The 24,017-nt window shown below is 39.6% G+C and overlaps 1 protein-coding gene across 1 annotated transcript in view; it reads right to left on the reverse strand.

The window, feature by feature from the left end:
• The window catches only part of TYR (tyrosinase), a 49,243-nt gene extending 26,326 nt beyond the window's left edge, over positions 1 to 22,917 (reverse strand). The window contains exons 1-3 of the mRNA XM_005232200.3: positions 21,929 to 22,917; positions 11,774 to 11,990; positions 3,821 to 3,968 (exon numbers count right to left, since the gene is read on the reverse strand). Coding sequence (XP_005232257.1) covers positions 3,821 to 3,968; positions 11,774 to 11,990; positions 21,929 to 22,771 — 1,208 coding nt within the window. The 5' untranslated portion in view covers positions 22,772 to 22,917. The remainder of the gene's footprint in view (positions 1 to 3,820; positions 3,969 to 11,773; positions 11,991 to 21,928) is intronic.
• Positions 22,918 to 24,017: the final 1,100 nt, after the last annotated feature.

The raw sequence follows: 24,017 nt of genomic DNA on the forward strand, positions 1-24,017 counted from the left end.
CTCTCCAGGCTGAACACCCCCAGTTCCCTCAGCTGCTCCTCATCCTGTACAGGTATAATGTAGCATGGAGATATTTAATGGCAGCTTATTTTCCTGACTGCTATTTAGTTTTTCTTGCAGTTTGCAAGGGGAATTGTTGGAGTGCGATGTGGAAGTCAAAAAGAGGAGATGTACAGAAGAAATAAGAAGAAAGATGGAAGAAACATTCAAGGGACAGAAGTGCAGGGAGAACAGATGAAGGCACTATGAGGTTATAGGCATGGAGGGTCTGAAAGAGTCAGGACAGAGGAAGGAGTTCCTTTTCAAAGCACAGAAAACACCCTAGTGAGTTCAAGTGGGATTGTGGGCCCTTGTTTTCACTGCTTGTGCAGCTGCTCCTTCCAGCTTGAGTGGGTTGACTCCTCCCTTGTTATTCCCTTGTGCTGACTGTAGAGCATATCTGAATAGCAAAGAGATTTGCAATTAAAAGAAATACTTCAGAGAGCTAAAAAAGCTCTCATATTTGCTGAATGTGTATTTTGTTGCATAATTCTTTTTTTTTTGAGCCACTCAATTAGTAATTAATAATTTTCAAGTGTGGTCACCTGCTTTTACCAAACACCGAGGTCTTCTAGCTAGCAAGTAAGAAGGCAAGGAGCCTGATTTATCATTGCTAAGAAAGTTGTTGCCTCGGTACTTTCATACTTCTGCACTGCTGAAAGGAAATTACCTTAAAAAAAAACAAAAACAAAACCAAAAAACATTTGTAAGCAAATGCTTTGCTTTTCACCTGAAAAATCTCAACTGTACTGCTGCTCTGTCCATCCTTTCCCCATTTTGTGCATCAGCCCCAGGAGGAAAAGCTGGGGATAACAGATCGGAGGCTGACTGTTGCTTGGTTTGGAAAGCAGTTCCTAACATTTGGCTCACACCTGTCAGCAAACTCCGTATACACTTGTTTATCCTCCTCTGTACCATATGTTTCTATGTAAAATCAGTTCCAATGATCTATTGCCTTACTTCTATCACTCCTATTATGGTCGTAACTGAGCATTTGACAGTCGTTAATGCATTTACCCTGACAGTGTCCGTGTTACGTAGGCATCTAATATCACCCACTTTACAGATGGGTTAGCTGAAGCTCAGATCAACAGCTCCTCAGAAGTCTTGTTGAAATCAACGGGAAGGAAACACATCTCCAGGAGGTGTGCATTTGGGAGAGCAAACTACATGCTCTGTTTCACCCAAGGAATTAGCAGTGGAGTGAGGCGTCCCTCTTTTGGGTCTTCCTTGGATGCTCAAAGCACTGGACCATTCTTGGTTTCATGACACACAGCTGTTCCCTGCCTTTGCAAGAACCAGCAGACCTGTGGTGCTTGTGTCCAGTCTTTTTACAGCCTTTGCCAGTAAACCCCTGTCTCACAACTCTCCGTGTCTTCTGCCAAGGCCTGGAAGAGATGCTGTCCTTGCAGAAAATGTAGTTAAAAAGTTAGTTTAAAGCCCTTTGGCCCAAGATAGTGATAGCAATCAGCTCAAAAGTGTTCTGCTCAAATGAGAAAAGTTGATAAGGACCAAAAAAAATTATAATAAAAAAAAGTGTTTCTGCTGCTGTGGAGACTGTTTCTCCTGTTTCCTCTATTCTTTGTGTTCTTGCTTGCCTCAGAAAAGAACTTCTCAGCCCTTCAGATTTAAAGTCTATGTAGGAGAGGAACAGGGTTTTTTTAAATGTACTGTATGTACCTATCAGTCACTTATTAATTATAACTAAAAGCATGATTAATCTGTCATGGATAAGGCTGCTAAGTAACCCTGATCATGCTAATGCATTTCTGTCACTTATACAAAAGGCAGCATTATCATCAGTTTTTACATCTGTGTGTACTAAAGCCCATACACACAGCAGCTGCAGAGCACTGGCAATATCCTTTCTGCCAACAGATGGGATGAGCTTGCATCATGGATATCTGTATTGCCCCCACAGTGCCTGTGCAGTGATTTATTTCCACAACAGTAGTAGGATTTAATGATGTTATCTTTCACAAATAGTTTTGCCTTCTAAAATGGATAGTAACTACAGTTATGAGAAGTGTTTCCAGGGGTTCGTAATGACTGTGACTGAAATTCCTCTGTGGGAGGGGTCACCATGAAGACCAAGGTGCTACTTAAGCCCTGCAATGAGTGGGAGCTAGGAGATGAGTAGGTCTTATAGAAGTGTGAATGTCTTAAGAAAAATGTTTCTTTTGATATGGTGGAGCTTTTAATGCTTTCTCTTCTACGTTCCTTTCCTCTGAATATTCAATTGATCCATTTTTTGATAGCCTAGATATTGGAAAGCTAATTTCCAGGCACCAAACTCAAAATTTGTAACCACACCTGAAACCTTGTGCATCCATCCTGTCAAACAGTGAATGGGTAGATATGCTATATTGCAGCTAAACGATACTGTTTAATGTTTAAAAAGTTATGAAGAAAAGCTTTTCAAAGAAAAGAGTTTCAAAACTGACACCCCCAGAAGGCTAATTATACCCTACGGTATTAGGATCAGAAGACAGGTGGATCACCCTTTGAAGGAACCATTCCATGGATGGCTGGGTGAACTGCTTAGACTTGATGCGCCCTATTTCTGTATGGGTAAAGTATGAAGAATACAACCATTAGGCTCATTAAATGTATAAACTGAGAAGAAAAAAGCCTGACTTCAAATTTATCTTTTTACACCTACTAGCTTTTTGGTTAAATAAGGTAAAGTTTTATATAAGAGTTTCGGTGTGAACTGCGTGAAACTGGAAAACTTCACTGCAAGATGATGCCTGCAAGTAGTAATCTGCACCCCTCCTGTGCTGCATGCCTTAGTGACCCAAAATCATTTTGGTTTTCATCCGAATAAGTGCCTTGCTGCTGCAGGCAGAGTCTCAGCCAGCAGGTTTCTGAGCATACAAACTTATGAAAGAGTCCCAAAAGTTTGTACAGGGTAATATTTTGTTTGTTCTAAGCATTGCATTAGCTAAGTCACAGTCAGTGCATGGTGGGAAAGTAGGGGAAGATTAGTAAGAAGATATAAATTGCTCCAGAATGAGTATTGTTTGTGTGGTTTTACATTCCTTTGCTTAGCTAACTTCCTTCTTATTGCTCTTTAGTCACCACAGTGGTGTAATACAGTCTATAGTAAATTCTTAGTAGCCATTTGCATGTGTTATAGTGACACAGAAGTTTTTAAGGTCACGAGTAAATCTTGGAATTCTGTCCTTAACAGCAATTTCACTCTTCTCTTGCAAAACCATTTCCCCCTACTCTTTCTTATTAATAAACATTATAGCCTTCTGTTTGCTTTCATTCTCTGCAGCTGTACTCTTTTATCAAGAGACAGTCACAATTTTGTTTGTCTCACTGAAATACATTTTTTTTCTTATTTATTTATGAATAGCATGCTTGGATTTTCCTTATGGAATAGAAATTAAAACAGCACTGACATTTAGAATGTAAGGGAATTGCTCCAACTGATTATCGTCGTGTTAAAATGAGTCACACACTTTTAGTCCAAACTTCCTGACATACGCATCCATATATATTAATCACTATGACATCACTGAAGAACTATTTTTACTTTAGTAATAAAAGCTGAATGCATTTGTCAACTTGTCAAATTATATTTCATCCAGTGAACATACCGACAGGTTAGGAAAGACAGTTGCTCTCGAATAACAGCAAAGCTCAGTTCTACATGTCTGAAAATACTGTGCATGTAAAGGCATGTGAAGTATTTGCAGTTTTGAAATATAGGTGAAAAGCACACTGTAAAAACACAGAATAAATTAGGTTTACTAAGAAGAATTAAACTCACCTGTCAACAAAAGCATGGTGTAGTACAAAGATAGGATCATTTGCAGAGCCTTGTACTTGGGACATGGAGCCATTCATGTAGATGTGAAGTGCATTATGCAAACCACTTTGAGATATGTTTGATATTGCAGTCTGTGGATCAGCAAAGCCTGTATATTCAAGAAGAAATCATATGCTGATATGACAATGCGTATAATTCTTTTTCCAGTAAGCCTGAAGATCAAAGTACCTACTTTCACTTCATTTGCATTCAGTTTTTTAGACAAGGGCTTAAGAAAACATGTAAAGGAGTGCTAATATATTTCAAAGGCATAGCAAAGATGAAATGACAATAAGCTAAATTAAAACTTCTGCCATGTAGCTAATGCAGCATGTCAGCAAATGTACTGCTTAATTGCTTTATATTTTTAAATTTCTTTGTCCATTGTGTCTGACTGCTAAAAGGCAACATAATCCCTGCAGACGTTTTTGTGTGTACATTTATTTATGTTGAAAAAATGTATTCATTTTATTTTCCTTTTTGATCTCTATACTTATAGGTTCCTAAGATAAAACAGGCTCAGTCATTTAATATTGTTTGTTTCTATAGAACACAGAATTGCGGAATCACAGAGTGGGCAGAGTTGGAAGGGACCTCTGGAGATCATTGATGTAGGAAATTTCTGTGAATATTAACTGAAAATTAGCTATCTGTACATCATTCTGAAGCAACTCTTTCACTTATATCCAGCTGCATTTTAAGTATGTTTAAGGGAAGATAAACTTTATGCAGAGTCCAGGCAGGAGGCTAGACGATTTATATCAGACTCGGGATACTTCTTAAAATTTAATGCATTGCAAACACTTGATCTAATAATTCATAAAAAATATACAGAATACTTATCCTGGCTCTGGAGAACTTCTCATGGAACATCTGCTCATGAGCAATTTATCTTAATGATCAAAAAGTCTGTAACTGGAACAGCTTTAGCAACCCCACCCTCCACCTCCCAGTTAACTGGGGCACATTCAGTCAGTGTCAAAAGTGACATCATGTTTAACCATGCACATGAGAAGTTCTAATACCTAATTTCTTGCTAAGGCAAGTCCATATAAATTGTAAAGTTAGCAGGAAGAAACCCACAATGCGATGTCACTTTATTAGTCAGGGTCATATTATTTTCTCTCAGACTTCTCAAAAGGCTTCGCTATAATCAGCTATTCAGAATGACATGCTATGAAAGGGGGTAGAGCCAATTAAAAAGAACAGGTGAAAGAATAAGGAATTTTTTTGAGTATGGGAAGCTTTGCTGAGGTGGATGTAGTAAAATCACCTCTGCAGCAAATGTGAGGCTACAGCTCTAATAGTGCAGTGTGCTGAAATAAGACCTCCCTGTGTCTAGGTAAGGGGAACTCCACCACCTTCACGTGCCTTGCCCTGTGCTCTGCCCTCCTCTCCCACGCATTGACTGCAACTCGTCAGTCCTTCTGTGAACTGATGTAACTCACTAGTCTGGCAGTAAACTGCCCTGGAGTATGGGATGTCAGGTTTTTTCCAGGCTACTAAGATACACTATCCCGCGTAAGGGTACGATGAGAACCAGTGTTGGTAAAAAAAGAGGAGGAAGAGCAACTGGCTGTTGGAGACTGCGTAGAGAAGCAGGACTGTCCCTGAGGGTGGTGAGCTGTTAAATCATCTGGCCAGTATAGGAAGCTGTAGCATTCTGACATCCTTTTAAACCCTCGTTTAATTAGAGTGCATTAGAAATAGCCATTAGGACATACATCACTGAAGGGAATGGAATTTCTACCAGTGATTTCAATAAGAGAAAAATCGCATTTTAAAGAGATCATAAACCTGATTCTGCTTCTTCTTGTGGTGTTGCAAATTAGCAACAGTAATCAGTGTATTTGAATTAGCTTCACTGGAGCCAGGCCAAATTAAATCAGGTAGGGATTTAGCCCAGAGTTTATTATAGGAGGAGCTAACGGTGCCACACAAAATTAAGGCTGCCTGACAGTTTTTAGGATGAGATATAGGTGGCTCTCACTGAACATGCAGTTAGGTCACGTGCATGTCTTTTAATGGAGTATTTAATTATATTAACTGTGGATTTTGCAATCTAATAAGGGAGACCACTTAAGTCCATGTACAATCAGTGAAGTGCAAAGCTTTATGTATTGAAAATTGGTAGTTTTTTCCTCAGTTGCTCATCTGCAACAAGTGCTGTAAGTATGCTTAGCAGAAGGTATGCAGAGCTCAGAGAGCATTAGCATTGCTCAGTGCTACAGGAATGGAGGAACCATTCCAACAATCCTATTTCCTCTGATGATCTTAGTAGACTGCTTAACAACTGTGGCATCCTTAATATCCCTAAGAAAGAAGGACATTGAGGTGCATGTTCAGGGCAGGGCAACTGAGCTGGGGAAGGGTCTGGAGCACAGCTCTGATGGGGAGCAGCTGCGGGAACTGGGGGTGTTCAGCCTGGAGAGGAGGAGGCTGAGGGGGGACCTTATCGCTCTCTACAGCTGCCTGACAGGAGGCTGTAGACAGGTGGGGGTCAGTCTCTTCTCCCAGTGACAAGGGATAGGACAAGAAGAAATGGCTTCAAGTTGCACCAGGGGAGATTTAGATTGGATATTAGGAAAAATTTCTTCCCTGAAAGTGTTGTCAAGAATTGGAAGAGGCTGTTGAGGGAAGTGGTTGAGTCACCATCCCTGGAGGTATTTAAAATACATGTAGCTGTGGTGCTTAGGGACATGGTTTAGTGCTGGACTTGGCAGTCCTGGGTTAATGGCTGGATTCAGTGATCCTAAGGTCCTTTCCAACCTAGGGGATTCTATAATTCTATGTCTGAACTGAACTGGCTGATCTAGTTACTTCCACTCTCCCTGATGATGATTTTTTCTTTAATAAGGATTTCACATTTTAGAGAAGTTCATGTCAGATGCACATAAAATAGAAAGCAAAATATAGATATAAGAATTTTAAGGCCATACCCCTTGCTAGTCTTTGAAGTCAGTGATGTTCTTCTGGTTAATGTTCGTGGAGTTTTTCTGCCATTGGCTATCTCACAGAATCTTTTTCAGGGTTAAATCTTACATATTTTCTAAAACAATGTTATTACCATAACCTCTCTAGAGTGAGGTAGCTGCAAGATCTGCAGAATTTGGCCTAGGGGGCTCTAGTAAATGAAAGTTTGGGATTATCTGATTTATTCCATGTCATCATCTCAGGCTTTTTTTATAAAATGTCTCTTGTAGAGCTTCACTGTGGTCTGGGCTGAATAGTCTTTCTTGTTCTTTAGTAATGACCATCTGCAACTTGACAGCGCTTTCTCAATGTGCATCTAAATTTTACCCAGAGGTTGTGGTTTGAGCTGGTTAAGGAATGTTGACTGTAGGCTAAAACTTTTTTTAATTAGAAGGGTTTTTTTTTGCAAACTCCATTTTGAGAAACCATTTTTCATTAGCTATATGGATCCCAAAATACTGAGAGAAATTTTCCAGATTAAAATCTCTTATTTGAGAAAAAAGAGAAAATGTCCTATCAAAATGAAATTAGATTTTGAAATGTTTGATGGTTTATTCTATTATTTCATGACAGAACAGTGGCAACAATACATAAGTGTGACAGACAGTGGAATGCTGTGACATGGCTTGACTTGATACTGTGTGTCATGAGTTAATTCATGAATAATGAAAATTATATAGTTTTAGAATTTTTTTAATGTTCTTTTGTCACTTTGTGCAAACCTTAGAAGACACTGATCTTCAGTTGAAGTTGCCATGAATAAAATAATTTAAAATGTGGAATTTGCTCATAAATAAAAAGAAATTTAAATTTAATAAAAAGAAATTTAAATTTTTCAGCCATCTCTTATTCTTAGGAGCTGGCATTCAAGATGTTACACCAAAACTGAACTGCATAAAGAAGAAACAACTATTTCCTTTGCAGTCACCTAATCCATTTCTGATCTCACCTGATGCTTATAAATGAGACTGATTTTCTGTTCTCTTCTTGTATCCATGAAGAATCCAGTGAAGTCAGCAGTGTTCCACAGTTAGGGTCAAGATTCAACAAATTGTATTTAAAATAATTGCTTCTACTTCAAGGGACAATGTGCAAACTGCTTTTAACCTGTTGTTTTTCAGGCAAAGCTGAAGCTGGCCTGTCCCAGAGTAAGAAGGCAACTCATGTGCTCAGCCTCAGAGGGGTGTTGTTTTACTGAACGTGATCAACCTTTGCTGTTTATGGCTGTTGTGGTTATTCTTCAGTGATGTAATTTCTGACTCTATAGCAGCATTTGCTATTAGTCAAACAGATTCATCCTGTGTTTTTGGCATCTGCTCATAATGATACTGGTATCTATCCCTTTGAAGAGTAAAACGATGTTGTCTTTGTTCCAGTGCACTCAAGCACAGAAGAGCATAAAATTTTGCCCAGAAGGAGTTCTTCTATGTGATCAGTTCTTCTAAGAGATGACAGGTGTTTGCCATTACAGAACTAAAACTGAGAAGTAAATCTCACATCAGTGTAAATTAGGAGCCACTCAATGGTTCTGGTCATCTTTTGTAAATCTAGAGTAACTCCAGTAAAGTTAATGGACTTACTTTGGATCTAAAAGAGATTAGAATTTGACCTTAGGTCTACTGGCACAAAGTTACGTAAACAAGTACAGAAGGATTTAAAAGCTTTTTGCTTAGAAAAAAAAGTAAATGTTAGGAACTATAGAGTGTTAGCAAGTTTGAAGGAATGCCGTCACACAGAAGTGGGTACTGGCACAATAAATCCAAGCTGGCAATTTAAGCTTGGCCTCTGTACAAAGAAAAAAAAAACAAACCACCAAACAAAAAAAAACCCTAAGCAGGCCATTTGTAAGAAATAAGCTAATACAATATGGGATTTTTTGGCAGTAAAACTTGTTTAAAAACTTTCCACCATCTTTTTCAACATTAGCCATGTATTCTTGGCTTTGAATTACAGTTCACTATCTTGTTAGCTAAATAAGTTAGTTGACAGAAAAGTTTGTGGTCCTGTAGTGTAAAGCTGAGTGTTGAAATAATTCAGATTAAAAAATAAAATATCCTAAAAAACCCAGCCCCCCAAAAGTGCCTCAGAATAACACTGTGTCTGATGGAATAAGCTCCATCGCCATAGTAATACAGGTAAATGCCTGCTGAGCCGCATCTGGCTTGCATTCAGACAGATCCATCACCAAAAAAAACGCCTTATCGTGGAATGCTGTGGACACAGTTTCATTTCAGTGATCTCTGGCTCTAATTACATATTCTTATGGAAAGAAAGGTAACATCACTCTGTTGACTTTTGCTCTCTTCCATAGCAGCTCCTGAGCACTGTAAATCTTATTTAGCTAGGTTATACAAGTTAGACAACAATACAGGATCTGGTAATTGCACTGGGAGTTGGGCTATGAGCAAACATGATCGCTTTCTTAACAGGATTTCCCCTAAAATAGAGAGATTCTAATGTATGACTGTCCTGTTTTTTTGATTTCATGTCTACAGAGCTTCTGAGGAAAGGACACTCATTGCCTTAGTTTTACCCTACAGTTTTTCCTCACTGTGCTACAGCTTCCCAGGCTTCTTCTGCATGTATCCTAGGACTTGCAAATGTCCACTTTCACTGCCATGAGAAAAGGAGCTACTCAATCTCTTTTCTTCCCGTTTAGGATCACATAGGAGGGATCCTACAGACACTCTGAAAGGGCTAGGGTGCGTGTCAGGGAGGGCACACCTGGATGGATTTATAAAACAGGCATGTTCTGCCCCTGCACTGAGCTAACTTGATGCATCCAGAGGCCATGCGGCACTGTGACCAAGATAATATATGCTGCTTCTGTAGCCACCTAAGCTGTGTGTCTTCAGAATTGTATCTGACTTGCATATGTCCTGAAGGACATGTAGGTTTCCCCCAGTCTATTAGAAGATCTATCTAAATCACATGAAAACCATTAGAACCTATTGGTGGCAACCGTGAGATGTCTTGTGTGGCATGTGGAGGGCTCCAAATGACCACAGTGGTGAGCTAGAGCTTCATAACCTCATTTAGGAGGAAGATGAACACTCTTCATCTTCTGAAGGGCTGTTACACAGACCAAAAGAATTCACTTGGAGGAAAATTTGATCCAGCAGAGCTCTTTTCAGAGTGACATTACCATTATTCAGATTAAAGCATGACCCTTTTCAAGTGTGATTGACAGATGACAGTATGATATTAACAAAGACCAGCTGTGACTGTGCTTGCTAGCCATGAAATTAACGTGACAGACAGCGACGGAGAAAAGGTTTGATAGATTGATCAGACAAAACACTGATTCTGATTTTGAAGTTAAAATAAATTCTTCCAGGCTTTTTGAGACCTCTAAGTGCTTTTTCCATTGTGCATTCTGTTGAACATCTATATTGTTGCCCTTTTTTCAAATAGCTGCTGTTATTTTCAGTTTCAAGAAAATGTATCCATTTGTATCGAAGGGGTGTACTTGATCTGTGGCTCTGTTTATCTGCCGGTTCAGACTTAGCATTGACAAAGAGCAGGTTTTGCCCTTTTTCTGCCAGTACTCACAGAATGATTGTTATTTAATGAGCAGCCGTGATATTGAAATTTAGGCTTTATAAGTGAGCGGTCCATTTTGACTCTCCTTCTCAGTAAACCTGTACGTGGCTCTGTGCAACTTCCATAGACTGTGCCTTTGGTTTTGATTACAATACCAGCAGCATGATAGTAGACCCTCATTATTTCATGACTTGTTTACTTAAATTCCCTTTTCTCTGCTCCTCCTATTCCACCCTTTGCATATATTCACATGCTTTGTGAAGGAAAATGTGAGCAAACCTCTACTCAGTGTCACCTTTTTCTTTCCCATACTTCATGTGGTTTCTGTTTTCAAGAGAAAGAAAGTACAGCTATGTCCAGAGCTGGAGTCATTTCACGTCTGGATTCTCTGTTGGATTCAGCATACAAATTCCACATTTTTGACTGTTTTTAGAGCAGAAACTTGTTCACTTCACACATACACACCCCCCCTACACCCCACACACACGCCAAGAAAGTTTTATGGCATTCCACACTGCATTAAGAGTAATATTGAACATATTAAAAGCTTTGCTTTCTCATCTTTGCACCAGCTCCTCTATTGCATTGGTTTGGCCCTTGCATAGTTCCTTGCAAACAAACATCTCTGGGACATCAAAAGTAGATCACATTTGTTTCTGCTGATATATGAAACTGTGGAAATATTTATTGATAAGTATATAATGTGCTATCCTTGTTTATTAGTAATTTGGCAAGATTCAAAAGAGATCAGGTAGGCAGATAATTAAGAATAACTCCTCCTTTTAGCAAAGAACCCTTGCAAATTAGGAACATTCAGAACAGGTTGGGTAGTTAGATAATTAAGATAAATAGCTAAATTATTTTGCAAATGATACTAAGGGTCATATACTAAGGTAGAACTTGATCCCTAATCCTTGAAGTTTGGGGAGAAGTCTGCTGTGGAGTTCACAGTGGCAGGATGCAGACGCAACATGGCAACTGGCAGCACCCTCTTTCACCCTTGTTGTCCAGCCTGGCCTCTGGAAGACAGTGGATTCCAGGGAAAACCTGTAACCCACATGGACATGGTTATGATCCTGTGTAAATAGATTATTAGATGTTCTCCTTTTATGCAGTGCTGAATTTCTTTGCTGTGTCTGGTGCTGACTGTAGCAGGAGACAATATCTCCTAACAGAGGGATTTAAGGTCTGTTCTAGTCTATAGTTTCTATTTTCTTATCAAATGCCTTTAGCATGGTTCTTTCTGTCTGTTGTTATTCCAGGAGTAAGCATAACTTTTTCTTTCTTTTTGAGTGGTGCTTCATGGAATCAGCTCAAACGGCCCAGAGTTTAAAGACTCTGACCTCAGAGAGAAAAAATTTACAGATAGGAATGGCATAAAAGAATAAAACATGTTACCTTCCAAAGTGTTTCGGAAACTGTAATTGGCCATTTTATCCATGGATCCAGATTCATACTGAGTCAGGGACAGGCAAAATTCAACTTCAGCTGAGGATGGGAGCCTTGGCGTCCTTGATTTATCATTGTTCCCAGGATTTCGTAGTATAGGCCCCTCACTTGTGGCATTGCATAAAGCCTGTTGGCTGTTGTACTCTTCAGACCGAGTACAGATTACCTGTATAAACACTTTCTATTAGCAGAGTTGCAATTGTAAAAAATAAAAGCAAACAAAAGAGGTACCTTGATTAATATTTTTTTAAAGGAGCAAAGAGGATGTACAATGCAATGTTTGTTGCAAGAACATCTATTTTTTTTTAATTTTATATGTATGATTTTAACATAAGCTGGGTTGTTTCATAGAAGACACCCCTCTACTACAGTTCACATTTTGAAAGAATACAGTAGTCTGTATGTGAAATTACCCATGTGGACTGAGGCATCAGTTCTCATTTATGCCCTTGAAAACTCACGGAGGCTAAATTCAGTGTTACCTGTGAATGCAGCAGGACACAAATGGAGTTAGATCTGCTACTGCAGTCGCTAAATGGAAGCTTTTTGGCTTCAGCAGACTACTGAACAAAACCATAATAATCAGATTTTTCTCCCCACACAGTAAGAAAGGGAATTGTTGACTTGGAATATGAAAAAACGCCACCTTTATTCTGAAAATATCTGTCTGTGCTTTGTTAGAATAAAAGGACACTTAGTTTCGCCATGTTTTGATGATGTTTTATGTACAAAATGGGAAAAGGCATTCCTTACTTCCCAGGAATGTTGCAGGGGTGAACATATATCACCAACTGAGATGCCATAGTAATGGGTATTGGGAAAGGACCTTAAAGAGAGAGATGGATACAGATATTAAATACTGTCAGAATCCAGCATAATTTATAAAAATGTTCTGGGTTCAGAGGCGAAGTCTAGTTAACGTGGCATAACAAGTCATTATTTGTTAGATGATCTGTAGAAGCTGCCAGTCCAGTCTGAGATTCCTGGAAGAACAAGGTAGTCCAATATAGCTTTGAATCATAGCTAATTTTGACTGAATCAAACTCCTTTACATTTGCTGTGGGTTAAAAGCGCCTACATAGACTGTATGTCACTAAGGCCCTGCTCGATATCTTTTTAAACCACAGTAACTTAGGTTTTACCTAAGGATGTGGGTCTTCTGGTGACCATGAGCTTTTATAGTAGCTTTCACTGCATTCACTGCTTGGCCAGAGAAGTGATCGCAATGAGAGGGAGGATTTTTGCATGTTCGGGTACAAAAACCTACAGGGAGTCAGTGCAAGGGCAAACTCATATTTCTACTTTATATTCAAGAACTTGCCTAACATGGAGGATGGAGAAAAACATAACGACACAACAACAAGCAGAAGATCGGACTAGAGGGTTTGGTGGGTATGTGTAGTGGTATGGTTGATGGGTCTATGAAAGTGAAACAGAACAACCATTGTTCAGAACTCCCAGAAGACATTCTGTATCTCTTTCACGTGAAGCTGAGGCTCTGAACCAAAACTGCTGTCTATTGGTTTGGGTTTTTTTTTTCCTGAAAAACCCACCGAAACAAAATTCCAAATCACCAGAGATCCCTTCAAAATATAAGACTGTGGTTAGCAGGGAATCAATGTAGTTAATGAAAACTTTGTGTGGAGAAAGTCTCATTATTGAGCCAGACATCATAGCGGAAAAAACACATAACACTAAAGCTCCCAGACTTCTTTCACCCTGGAAGTGTATTTCTAGTTCATGGATTGTATCAGTGAACAAAAAGGTGAATGAAAGCCATCATCTGTTCTGTGAATGGGGTGGAAGAACACGAGATTCTCTGTTAGTGAAGGAAGTGAGTGGGAGATTCATTTCACCAGTGCTAGTGGTGTACCCATTGCCAGCCTGAAGCAACACTTTAGGATGACCTCTGCAATCAATAGAGAGAGAGGCATCTCCTGAGTGTGATTCGGCCCTCCTAAGCCAGATGTCTGGTAGGTAAGATGTACTTACCTCTAGGGGTGCCTAACTCTCTCCATTGACTAAGTCAGTGAAATAAAATGTGTAAAAAATCAATGCAGAAACTGTCTCTGGACTGCAGTTAGCAAGGGAAGCAAAATTAAGAGTGTTCGACTTAATGTTCTGCTTTAGCATTAGGACAGGATGGATCACACCCTGGAGGCACTGATGTGCCTCTGAAGTGACTGAAGACAGAGCCAAAGGCAAGTTGCTCTGCTGCCTAACGAACTTTTGAATGAGTGGAAGGAGATGAGATGAAATCTTTTCTAAGTCATTCGACCACAAATTCACAGAAAACATATGATGGAGCTGGTGATATAACCTAGATTCTTAAGGATCTGGAATTCTTAAATGATAAGTTTCTTATGAATATGAATCTCATGAATAAATCATTCTCATCTTTTTTTGAGGAAGTAAGAAAGCTTATCAGAGAAATTTATCCTTAGAGGCTGCTCTATTAGCTGAAATCTGCCCTAGTTTGTTGAAACTACTAAGGTGCCTTTGGAGGTTGCAGGTAGTTGTCCAGCAGTTTCCTGTGCACATTCCCCCAAAAGCTCACCAAGTGGGTCAGGACTGTGCCTCTAAGAAGTCTCTTCTAAGAATCCCCACTGAGAAAGGAGAAGTAATGACAGGGAGAAACCTGTGGTTATAGCTATGGTACTTTTTTTTTATGACTGGTTTGTGTTACTGAGGGAGTTTATTCCCATTAGAAGAAAAATAAAGGGATGATTCAGGAGATGGTCTAGTAATATCGCTTATAAAAATGCACATTCCTATGTCCCTAGAAGTTCATTAGTGAAGAAGGCAAGTGTGTCTTGGCTGGCGGAGCTCAATACATTTCCCAGTTGGCATTTGGCTCAGAAACTACATACACGTGGATTTTCTGTTTGGCTCTGTTCCCTGTGGACTTTAGCTAGGTCCATATCTTCCTCTGACTTCTCTGCCCTGCCATCTCCTATCTTTTAATCATCTCCCTACTGCCCTGGGGATATATCCAGAGCCATTTATTGTGTCTTAAAGAAGAATAATGTTCCCTTCAAAGCTGGCTTTTCAAACAGGGAATCTTCAAGCATGAAGTCTCAAATATATCTAAACAGAGGAACATTTCCCCTTTGTTCTGTTGATCCATTTTGGTGCGATGTAATGCATCTGTTAATGTTATGAGGCTTATAAACAGTTAGAGTGCTAAATTTTTGTTTTCCATGTGTGTGTCTGTGTAGCCCTCACTAACTATCTGACTAATCAAATCCATGCTAAACAGAAGATGGATGTTATAAGGCATTTGGCAACTCATGGTCAAAAAACGCCAACATAGGAGGCAGGAACGAAAATACTTGTCAGTGACTTTCTGCTGTTTTTTCTGGACTAAAAATTAAGGTCTGGCCATAAAATTAACCAGGATGTTTTTCCAGAAAGGTGTAACTTAGGTAAAATAAATTATGGGTGTATCCTGAAACTATAATTTGCTGTTCTATCAATATGATGTGTAAGTGGTAATGGGGCATAGGTCAGTCAAATGGTTCATTCTAGATGCAATCTGCATAAAGCACACACAAAATAGGTCACATCACTGCCACCTTTTCATTCATCGGGGGTACTTTCTACTAGAAACACGCTGTTTTAAAACACAGGTTTTTTTGTTCCTTTTCAGAACAAATTTCTCAGTTCACCCCGGACAAAGCTTCATATTCAACCTGCAGTGAGTGCCTGCTCTTCTGCATGCTTAAATTCACTGGCTCCAGCGAAATTTTAGGAAGATACTCTGAGGAAAAGCTTATGTAAGTAGTTAGCAGAGCAAATGCCAGTAGATGGCAGTCCAGAATGTGCAGCATCACCCCGGGCCATGTAGCACACAGCAAAAAAATCCCTCCATGCACTGCAGCTGAGATATTTAGCACAGCTTTTTGTATAATTTCTTAACAAACAGACTGTAAATGCACAGAAGCGTTGTTGCTGTCTCGCACTTTTTCACAAATGGGAAACCCTCTTGTCTTTTAGTTCGCAACTGCTTGTGCAGAGCAGCCCCTGTGCTTAAATAAAGTGAACTGCATTGCAGGAGTCTTCAGCAGTGTTCAGTCCTTTGTCTGCTATTTTTAAATTCAAAGCTTTGGGAGTTTTGATGACAAATTCTTCGTGGTTTTTTTGTACTTATTAGATTTGAGCTCACAGGGCCATGCAATACAGCTAATATATACCTGAACCCTTGGAAAAAGGTATTTTCTAGGGTAATGAAAAAGCTGCTCACATAGAAAGTTTGTTGGGGAAATATGGCCACTCAAAGGGTTAATCCACCCTTCTGCTTCCTTTAGAGCTTGTCCCTTGCTCTGCTTCTCTTCTGAGACCACTGAGCAGAAGTCTGCCCACATCCAGAAACTGCCAGCATGTTTTCATGGTGTTATGCTCCAGGTTAAAATAGCTTAAAAGAACCATTTCAGACTACAGCCAGGGCAACTACATGACTTGCTTGTCTGTGGCCCCCAACCCAGCTCTCCTAAGGTTGTAATGTGGACACTTCATGGCCCTCCTTGACACACCCACATGTCCCTGTTGGTCCTACATGAGGTCTAGACTCCTGAACTGGAGTATTGGCTCCCATTATGTGGCCAAAAGGGATTTTCCACTGATCTGTTGCCTTTCTCTGTCCTTCTCCATTTATTCTCACATCTTTGCTTGGGAATAGCATTAAAGTGCAGCCCTCACACTGGATTTAAAACATTTGGCAATTGTAAAGAGGTTTAACTTCTAGGGTTTGGGCTGCATTAGGACCTGGCATAATCTAATTCTAATTAAGTAGCATCCAGAAACCCTTTACTCACCAAACTGGGAAAATGCAAGGAAATCCCCAAATAACCTGCAACAGAACAAACTGTACTTTGGAAGCTTGCTTTTATAGGCAGAACTTTAAAACGTGATGTATCTATAGCAGAACAAAAAGTTTTTAAGAGACTGTGGATATTTACATCTGTTTCTTCATGTACTCCTGAATATCAGCAGGGATTGAAAGGTAAAACAGGAAAAGGACTGAATGAAACGAAGAAAATTTGGAAAGCAAAGCTTCAAATAAATTGTAAGAAACATCTTTGTGCAAGATAAGGTCATTAATTATCTTTCTGACCCTTACAGCGTATGCATTAACTGGATGAGCTGTGAAACTCAGGCTAAAAGGGAATGAGACAAACATGAAGTGACAGCACTGAAACAAACCCAGGGCCTTCAAGGTATTTTCTCAGCCTTTAGTAAAAGCTGGCTGAGTTTCATCTCTTTGCTCAGAGGCAGCCCAGAACTTCAGAGGCAGCCCAGAACTGGGATTGGAGGGTGTGTGTGTGGGTAACATACACCCCATTCAGCACTTCAAAATGGTGGTAGGGTGGAGTAGGAAACTCCGTTATCAATTACTGCTGAAACATTCATTAACACTTTCAGGTTTGGCAGTCTGTGATTCCCCTGCTTTCTGGCTGTCTCCAAGCTGTACAGTTAGTGTTACCATCTCCATGTCTACTACAAATTCACTAAGACACATTTCTCTACAGAGAGATGGTAATCTTCTTTTTCTGGTTAATTATTAACAAAACTATTAAAAAAAAAAAAATCCTTAGCCATTAATTTACACACCTTTGAAAATGTTTATCTTTTACACTACACAACTCTGGAGCAGTCATGGGCACGTACTAGAAAACAACCAAGCATCTACAGGCCAGACTGCTGTCATTCACTTGTGATCCCATGGAAAAAGGGGAATTACTCTGAGGTTGCAGTGGCATAAAAAGCCCGAGCATAGCCGAGTGGTTGCTCCTGCTGTGCATAGATCCTGATTCCCTCAGGCTGTGGTAGTGAGGTATGGCATGTGGAGAGTTATCTTTTTGTAACAGGATATGTTTAAGATTTATAATCCATGTCAGCATTTCATTAGTAGACCAATCTTGATAAACTCCTCTTTTATGGTTACTTGCTCCATTTGGGTTGTTGCTTTTTAATTTACCAGCCTGTAGCTGGCACCAAAACCTATTAAGTTGCAATAAAAAGGAAGTCATTGAGTTCAAGAGATATTCGAGTGTCCACAAGCTGATGGATGTAAGACTGGGTGATTTTAGAATCAAGAAATGTTGGTTTCTGGTGTTTCTATTTTTCAAGATTTCCTACAGCTTTTAAAGGTGGGCATAAAATAGTGCTTGAAATGATCCCCTCAGATGATTCCCCTAGTAATACAGCTCCCTGATAAACTGTGCTTAGAATTAAATAACTGCATCTGAATAGCTGAATTTCCTATTTCTTATGAAGTCATATCTTCATGTAATGGATCTAAAGTACTGTCATTATTAGTTCAGATTATATCCATTTTCTGTTTGTGTAACTTGTTTCCCTTTTGTAGTAGCTTTGCATTTGTGGAAGTGGTTCTGCAGGGTGATACAGAATGAAATGCTAAGGGAAATTCTCCATGCTTGCAACAAAGAATTGGCTGCAGGCTTAGAGAAGCGCTTCTGAGAGCAGACAGCTCTTCACATCATGCAATTACTTCTCTCAAGTCACTCTTCCTTTAGGACACACAAAATACAGGAGGCTAAAGTTGGTGGTGTAGTCTGCTTACCACAGCAGCAACACCAAAACAGCATTTACATTCTCCTGTTTTACTTTCTTCATCATCTGTCAGGCACACCGTGGGGATCCCCAAACTGTTAACTACCAGCAGACAGATCCTGCTTTTATTTGCAGGCAGCTTTTCATGCATTTGCAACTCCACTGACTTCAGTGATTTCTCCAAATTAGTTCTGGTGCCGAGGAAAGCAGAATTTCACCTACTACTGTTTAAGTGAGGCAAAATAGTTAATTTTTTAACAAATCCATTATCTTGAATTATTATAGAAATGGACACTAAACCTAAAAACTCTCAAAATGGCATGCACATCTCAATCTCCCATATAGCTTTCCATTAAGTCAACATGGAATTGCAAAAATCTGCAAAGCATTAGTAGGTGTCACGCAGTCCTAATTCTGAATGCAACCCTTGAATCATCACAAACAAGTAACGGAAAACATGAGAAAATCCCTCCCACCTACCCTAAAACATGAGCCAAGCAAACAAATAAAAACACTAAAGATTCCTGATAGTGCTGCTGGTAAAACCAGAGGCAGGAATCAGAAGTGTCATGAGAAAAAAGCGGACAGATAATTCACTCAGCTAAGTGCTAACAGCAGCACATTGAAGAAAAAGTAAGGCGAAAGCAAGAATTTCAGCATGTATTCATGGGTATCCATGTTGCCATGGCAACTTCTCAATGGAATAAAGTATTTTCTCCTTTCTTTAGGGATTAAAAAAAGAGAGAGATGCTGTTCTGCAAATAAGCATTTTACCTTTTTTTTAAATAAATCTATAACTGTTTCCTATCATAGCAGGCATTGTTTTATTATGCCTTGGAAGGAGACTTAAAATTCTAAAAAGGACACCATATTATAGATGTGATATTCAAGAGGTTTCTCTTGCCCTCTTTTTATTTTGAATGCTTATTAAAAGCCTAAATTCCTTCACATTTCTGGATCTTCCTCTTTCTTTTTTTTTTCTTTTTTTTTTTTTTCCCCTCTTGCTGTTTAGCTACAGAGCTCAGATAATCGGCGTATTCTGCAGCAGATCTGTGGCTGTTTTCTGGTTCAAGCTAAGGCTATTTTTGTTCCCTTTTGATTTTCTGGGGTGAGACTCTGATCTCTTACTTTGTCCTACTGGAAGGAACTGTATTGACTGTTATTCCATCACAAACAATTGTTTAAATTTAGATTCAAGTCTAATTAAGAAATACAAGTTTGTGTTGTATCTTCACCCTAGACTCACTGACTGAAAATGCAGATCTATTCAATCTTTCATTCTTTTGCTAGATAAGACAACAGAGATATACATAGATAGCAGGTGTTAAAGGGGAAAAACACCTTATGAAGCTAAAGTTATTGTAGTCCTATTTTTGAAATTTTGATAAAAGCATAATATTTCAAGAAGTGGATGAAAAATATAAGTGGTAAGCACCCATCTTCAGAAATTACTTGGAAAACTTCCACAAATTACTTAGGTGCTTTTACATACATACACTAACACTGAATAAGTTTTAATCATAGCACAATTTCTATTGTTGCACCTATTTAAGTTATACAGAAATATCTTTAAAAGCAACTCGTTTCATAAAAGAATTTATTTTCAGAATACATTTGTGGGAACTGACTGTAAATGAGAAGTTATAAACCTGACTGTTTCTTAAGTCTATTCATTGCTACTTGTAGATTCTTTTGGATACTTATTACCAGGCTGGAAAAATTCTAAAAATCTGGATGTGATTAATAAGACCTTTGGAAAAAAACCGAGCTAAACATAACTATCTGACCCCCTCCAGGTCTTTTAGAAAATTCTGCTAGAAACTTGCTGATTCCTTTTTGCTACCTGCCTCCTACTACCTTGGTTATTTCATCCAATATACTGTATTGATAGCTCCACTTGACACATGTAACCAGTGCAATTCTAGTTTCGTTTAATCCACTGTAACATTGATACCGTTTTCACATAACCCTTTATTCAGCTTAGTGCAGAACATCAGATCCACTTCGTTCTGGTAATATAGTCTAATTAAGTTAGCAGAGTTCATCCAAATTCATACAGTTAGAAATGAGCAGAATCTTAGAAAATGGGATGAAAGGACATGTTTATAACTATTTTATGCTATATTTATGTATGTATCTATTTTATGGCTGTACCTATACTGGTAAATTAAATGTGGCCAGGAAATTTCCTGGGCACTGAGGCCAAATGACATGAAATAATCCATGTCTATGCCAGTAAAATCATCTTAGCCTCCCAAACAGGGTGGCAGCATGCAAACATTCCCCTGGGAATGGTCCCTGAAAAGTACCTTTCTGGGGGGGAACCAGTCTACACATACAAAACGTGTGTCAGAGAATGTCCTAAAATAGGTCTGTTACAGTATCTGGGAATGCTTGAATTTACAGGGACATACGTGGCCTATATTATTCAGAGGACACACATCAAGACCAAATACAGTACAACCAGCCCTGTAAACCCAGTTAGTTGCTGGGGTTTTTATGTCGGAATATCACAGAGCTGCTGGAGCTTGTCTCTCTTTCACTTTCCATTAAATCACTAAAACTGTCCAGCCTTCATTTGGGCTGTTGCTGCAGAAATAAATAGAGCAAAGATAGATTTACACCAATATAATCATAGATTTCAGTGCCAGAAGCGACTGTTGCTATTGTCATGATGGAGTGTGTCTATGGAAGCTAATAGACCTTTGTCACTGTATTTTAGGCAATGTGGCAGTAATGAGGGAGAGACAAAAAAAGTCTAGACACTCTCAGTGTTAGAACAGCATGGTATAGTTTAGTTATATAAGACAACATCACCCATGTAAATATCTAAATTTACTTTGGTTTACAGTCTAATTTGCAGTGCTTTTAAGTGGAAGGAATAGCTGTTGGGTTTACTTCTTAGTTCCTTTGAGCAACAAAGATTACTTCTTATATTTCTTTTGAATTACTGATGTGAATTACACAGCTGTTTCTTCTGTGCTCTAAAGATTTGTTTTATTTGCTTGTTTAAATTGAGAGCAGATTAGCATAATCTTATAGTTTTTAACTCTTGGGTGGAGGAATTCACTGGGAGAGGGGTAGAGCGTCTGAAAACTCTTTGCATCTATTTTCCATCATTCAGTCACCAGTTCTTTTTCCATGGTTGTGTGCTATAGCAATTTGTGCACATAAATCCTGCTTTTCCACACCTGGCTGCCAGCAGACCCAAGCTTATTTAGTCTGCTAAAAGCCATGTTTGCGCACAAAGATGTAACTTTCCTCCTTCCATCTTCATTTTAGGTTCCTAAATTTAGATGGCCTAAATCCTACAGTCAGAGAAAGAAGAGACAAAGAGACAAACAAACTGCTCTAAATTAAGATTAAATCCACATAAAATCTGATGTGCTTTCTTTTTCTAAAGTGCCTGCTTTCTCTCCAGGAATGTCTAAGGGAATGCAGCACGGCTAAGCTCCCAGCTTATGTGCCACACTTAAGTGCCTATCGTCAGGTAGGACAATTCCATTCCCTTTCCCCTTGGCCTGTCCTTACCTGCCACGAGGAGAAAAATGATGCTGGGCTGAGTAAATTAGGGTTGGTGGGATGCCTGCCACCCATGTACTCATCAGTGCAGACCACACACTCCTCTGCATCTCTCCAGTCCCAGTAGGGGATGGTGAAGTTCTCATCACCTGTTATCTTCTGGATCTCGTGTTCCCACATCAGGAGAAAGACTCGATGCCAAGGCAGAAATCCAGGGGCTTCGTGGGCGAAGTCAATGTCCTGCCACACATTGGACCCACCTAAGAGTGTGTCTCGGGAGGCATAATAATGCATCCACACAAAGAGATCATACACATTGATGTTTCTGAACATGGGGTTGGAGCCATTGTTCATCTGAGTGTATGTGCCAGTAGCAATAACATAGTCCCGGCTAGGGGTGTTCTTTGCCAAGTTAAGGTAGGCAAGAAACCTGTCCTTCTCACTGATGGTGAGCTGGAAGATGTTTCTTCTCGTTCTCAGTCGCCTTTCAGTGCAGTTGACTCCTGAGAAACCAAACTTGCACTCCCCACAGTTGAATCCCATGAAGTTGCCTTCGCATTTACACGTTCGGTTGTAAAATACAGAGGGCCAGTCCTCTCTGTCATCCACTCCTGAGAAAGGGAACTGTGGTCCCAGCGGAGCCTGAGAGAGAAGGATGTTCTGGCAGGAGCCTCTTCTGGAAAGCTCCCCACAAGGGGACCCATCTCCATTCCAGGGGGGACAGCACTCCTTCCTCAGCAAGCTCTGCACATTTGCACAGGCTCTAGGGAACTGACCGGTGGATGGCTGAAGGTTGACTAGCAGAAAACCCATGGCAAACAGCGACATCCTCACAGAGCAGCAGGAGAGCATTGGCGTTACGCTTCAGTGCATGGAGTGCTCTCTCTGACCCCTGCAAAATCCTGGGTGTGAAAGAAATTTCTCCTTTCCACCAGGAATGCTTCACTGCTGACTTCTCTTCTAGTGGACCCTCCAATGTCCTTCCGCATTCCTACCCTGGATGCATTTACACACAAAATACACTTCAGGGTTAATCTTGTTATCACATGTTCTGGGTAAAAGCCAAGTGACATTTTCCCCCACCCCCTACATGTTTCAAAATACAGGCATTTATTATAGACCTTCATCTTCTGCCTAGCACATGATTGCTTTCCTCTGGCAATTGGAGAGGAAGTAAAATTAAAATTTGGACTCAGAAACAATTTCAGGCTCTTCAAATTCCTTGTTTGATTACATGCTTTAGAGTAAATGATTGTTTAAAAAAAGACCCAGAAGGATCTGGTGAGTTAAATAAGCACAGTGAACCTACAAATGAGAAAATAAACAATTTGGGGGTAAACTATCTCTTTTCTTAAGATAAGACAAATATAAATTGATGTGGTCAGATTAAGTGTGAACATAGGGCACAACCAGAATAAATGGCCTGGCTTGGCGTTTTTGTATTTCAATGTAAGCTACCTTTCCCACACCAACATACGGCAAAGTAACTTCACAAGGGAAGAAATACGTTTTCCAGAAAAAATTAAATTTTTGTTCCCCTCAAATCCATAGCACTTTGACAGTTAATGGCACACCAAAACCTGCACCCAAATCCCCACAGAGAATACTGGCCACCTGCCAAGAGATTTGCAGAAAGCACTTTAAGCAGATGCCTCTGGACCTGGAAAACAAACCTTGACTCCTGTTATATTCCCATCAAGCCGTTTGCAAACACCGTATCTGTGTTCTTTGCTCGGTACATTACCGGGCAGCCTCCAGACCACCCACTCCTTTCTTATACATTAGACTGATCAGAGCTAACAGAGCTGCATGGGTGGCATCAGAAATTATATATTCTGTGAAGCTGCCCCTTGGAGCAAAGGGACAGCAATTCTTTTATTGCTGGGCAAATTGCACCTGAATTATGCAGTTTCTTTTAGCTGCCACTGTTATTAGTAAAAGTGGTTTTGTTGATATTATTTTTTTTTACTAAAAGCATTGTGACTGATTTCCTTATGTTTAGGGAGAATCTCGGCAGGGCAGGAACAATGTATAGGCAAATGAAATAACTTTGCTGGGAAATGGTGCCTTTTGCTGGGATCAGCAGGTCATCACATGG

This window comes from Falco peregrinus, chromosome 4 (assembly GCF_023634155.1).
Source record: "Falco peregrinus isolate bFalPer1 chromosome 4, bFalPer1.pri, whole genome shotgun sequence".
In the NCBI taxonomy this organism is placed as follows: Eukaryota; Metazoa; Chordata; class Aves; order Falconiformes; family Falconidae; genus Falco; species Falco peregrinus.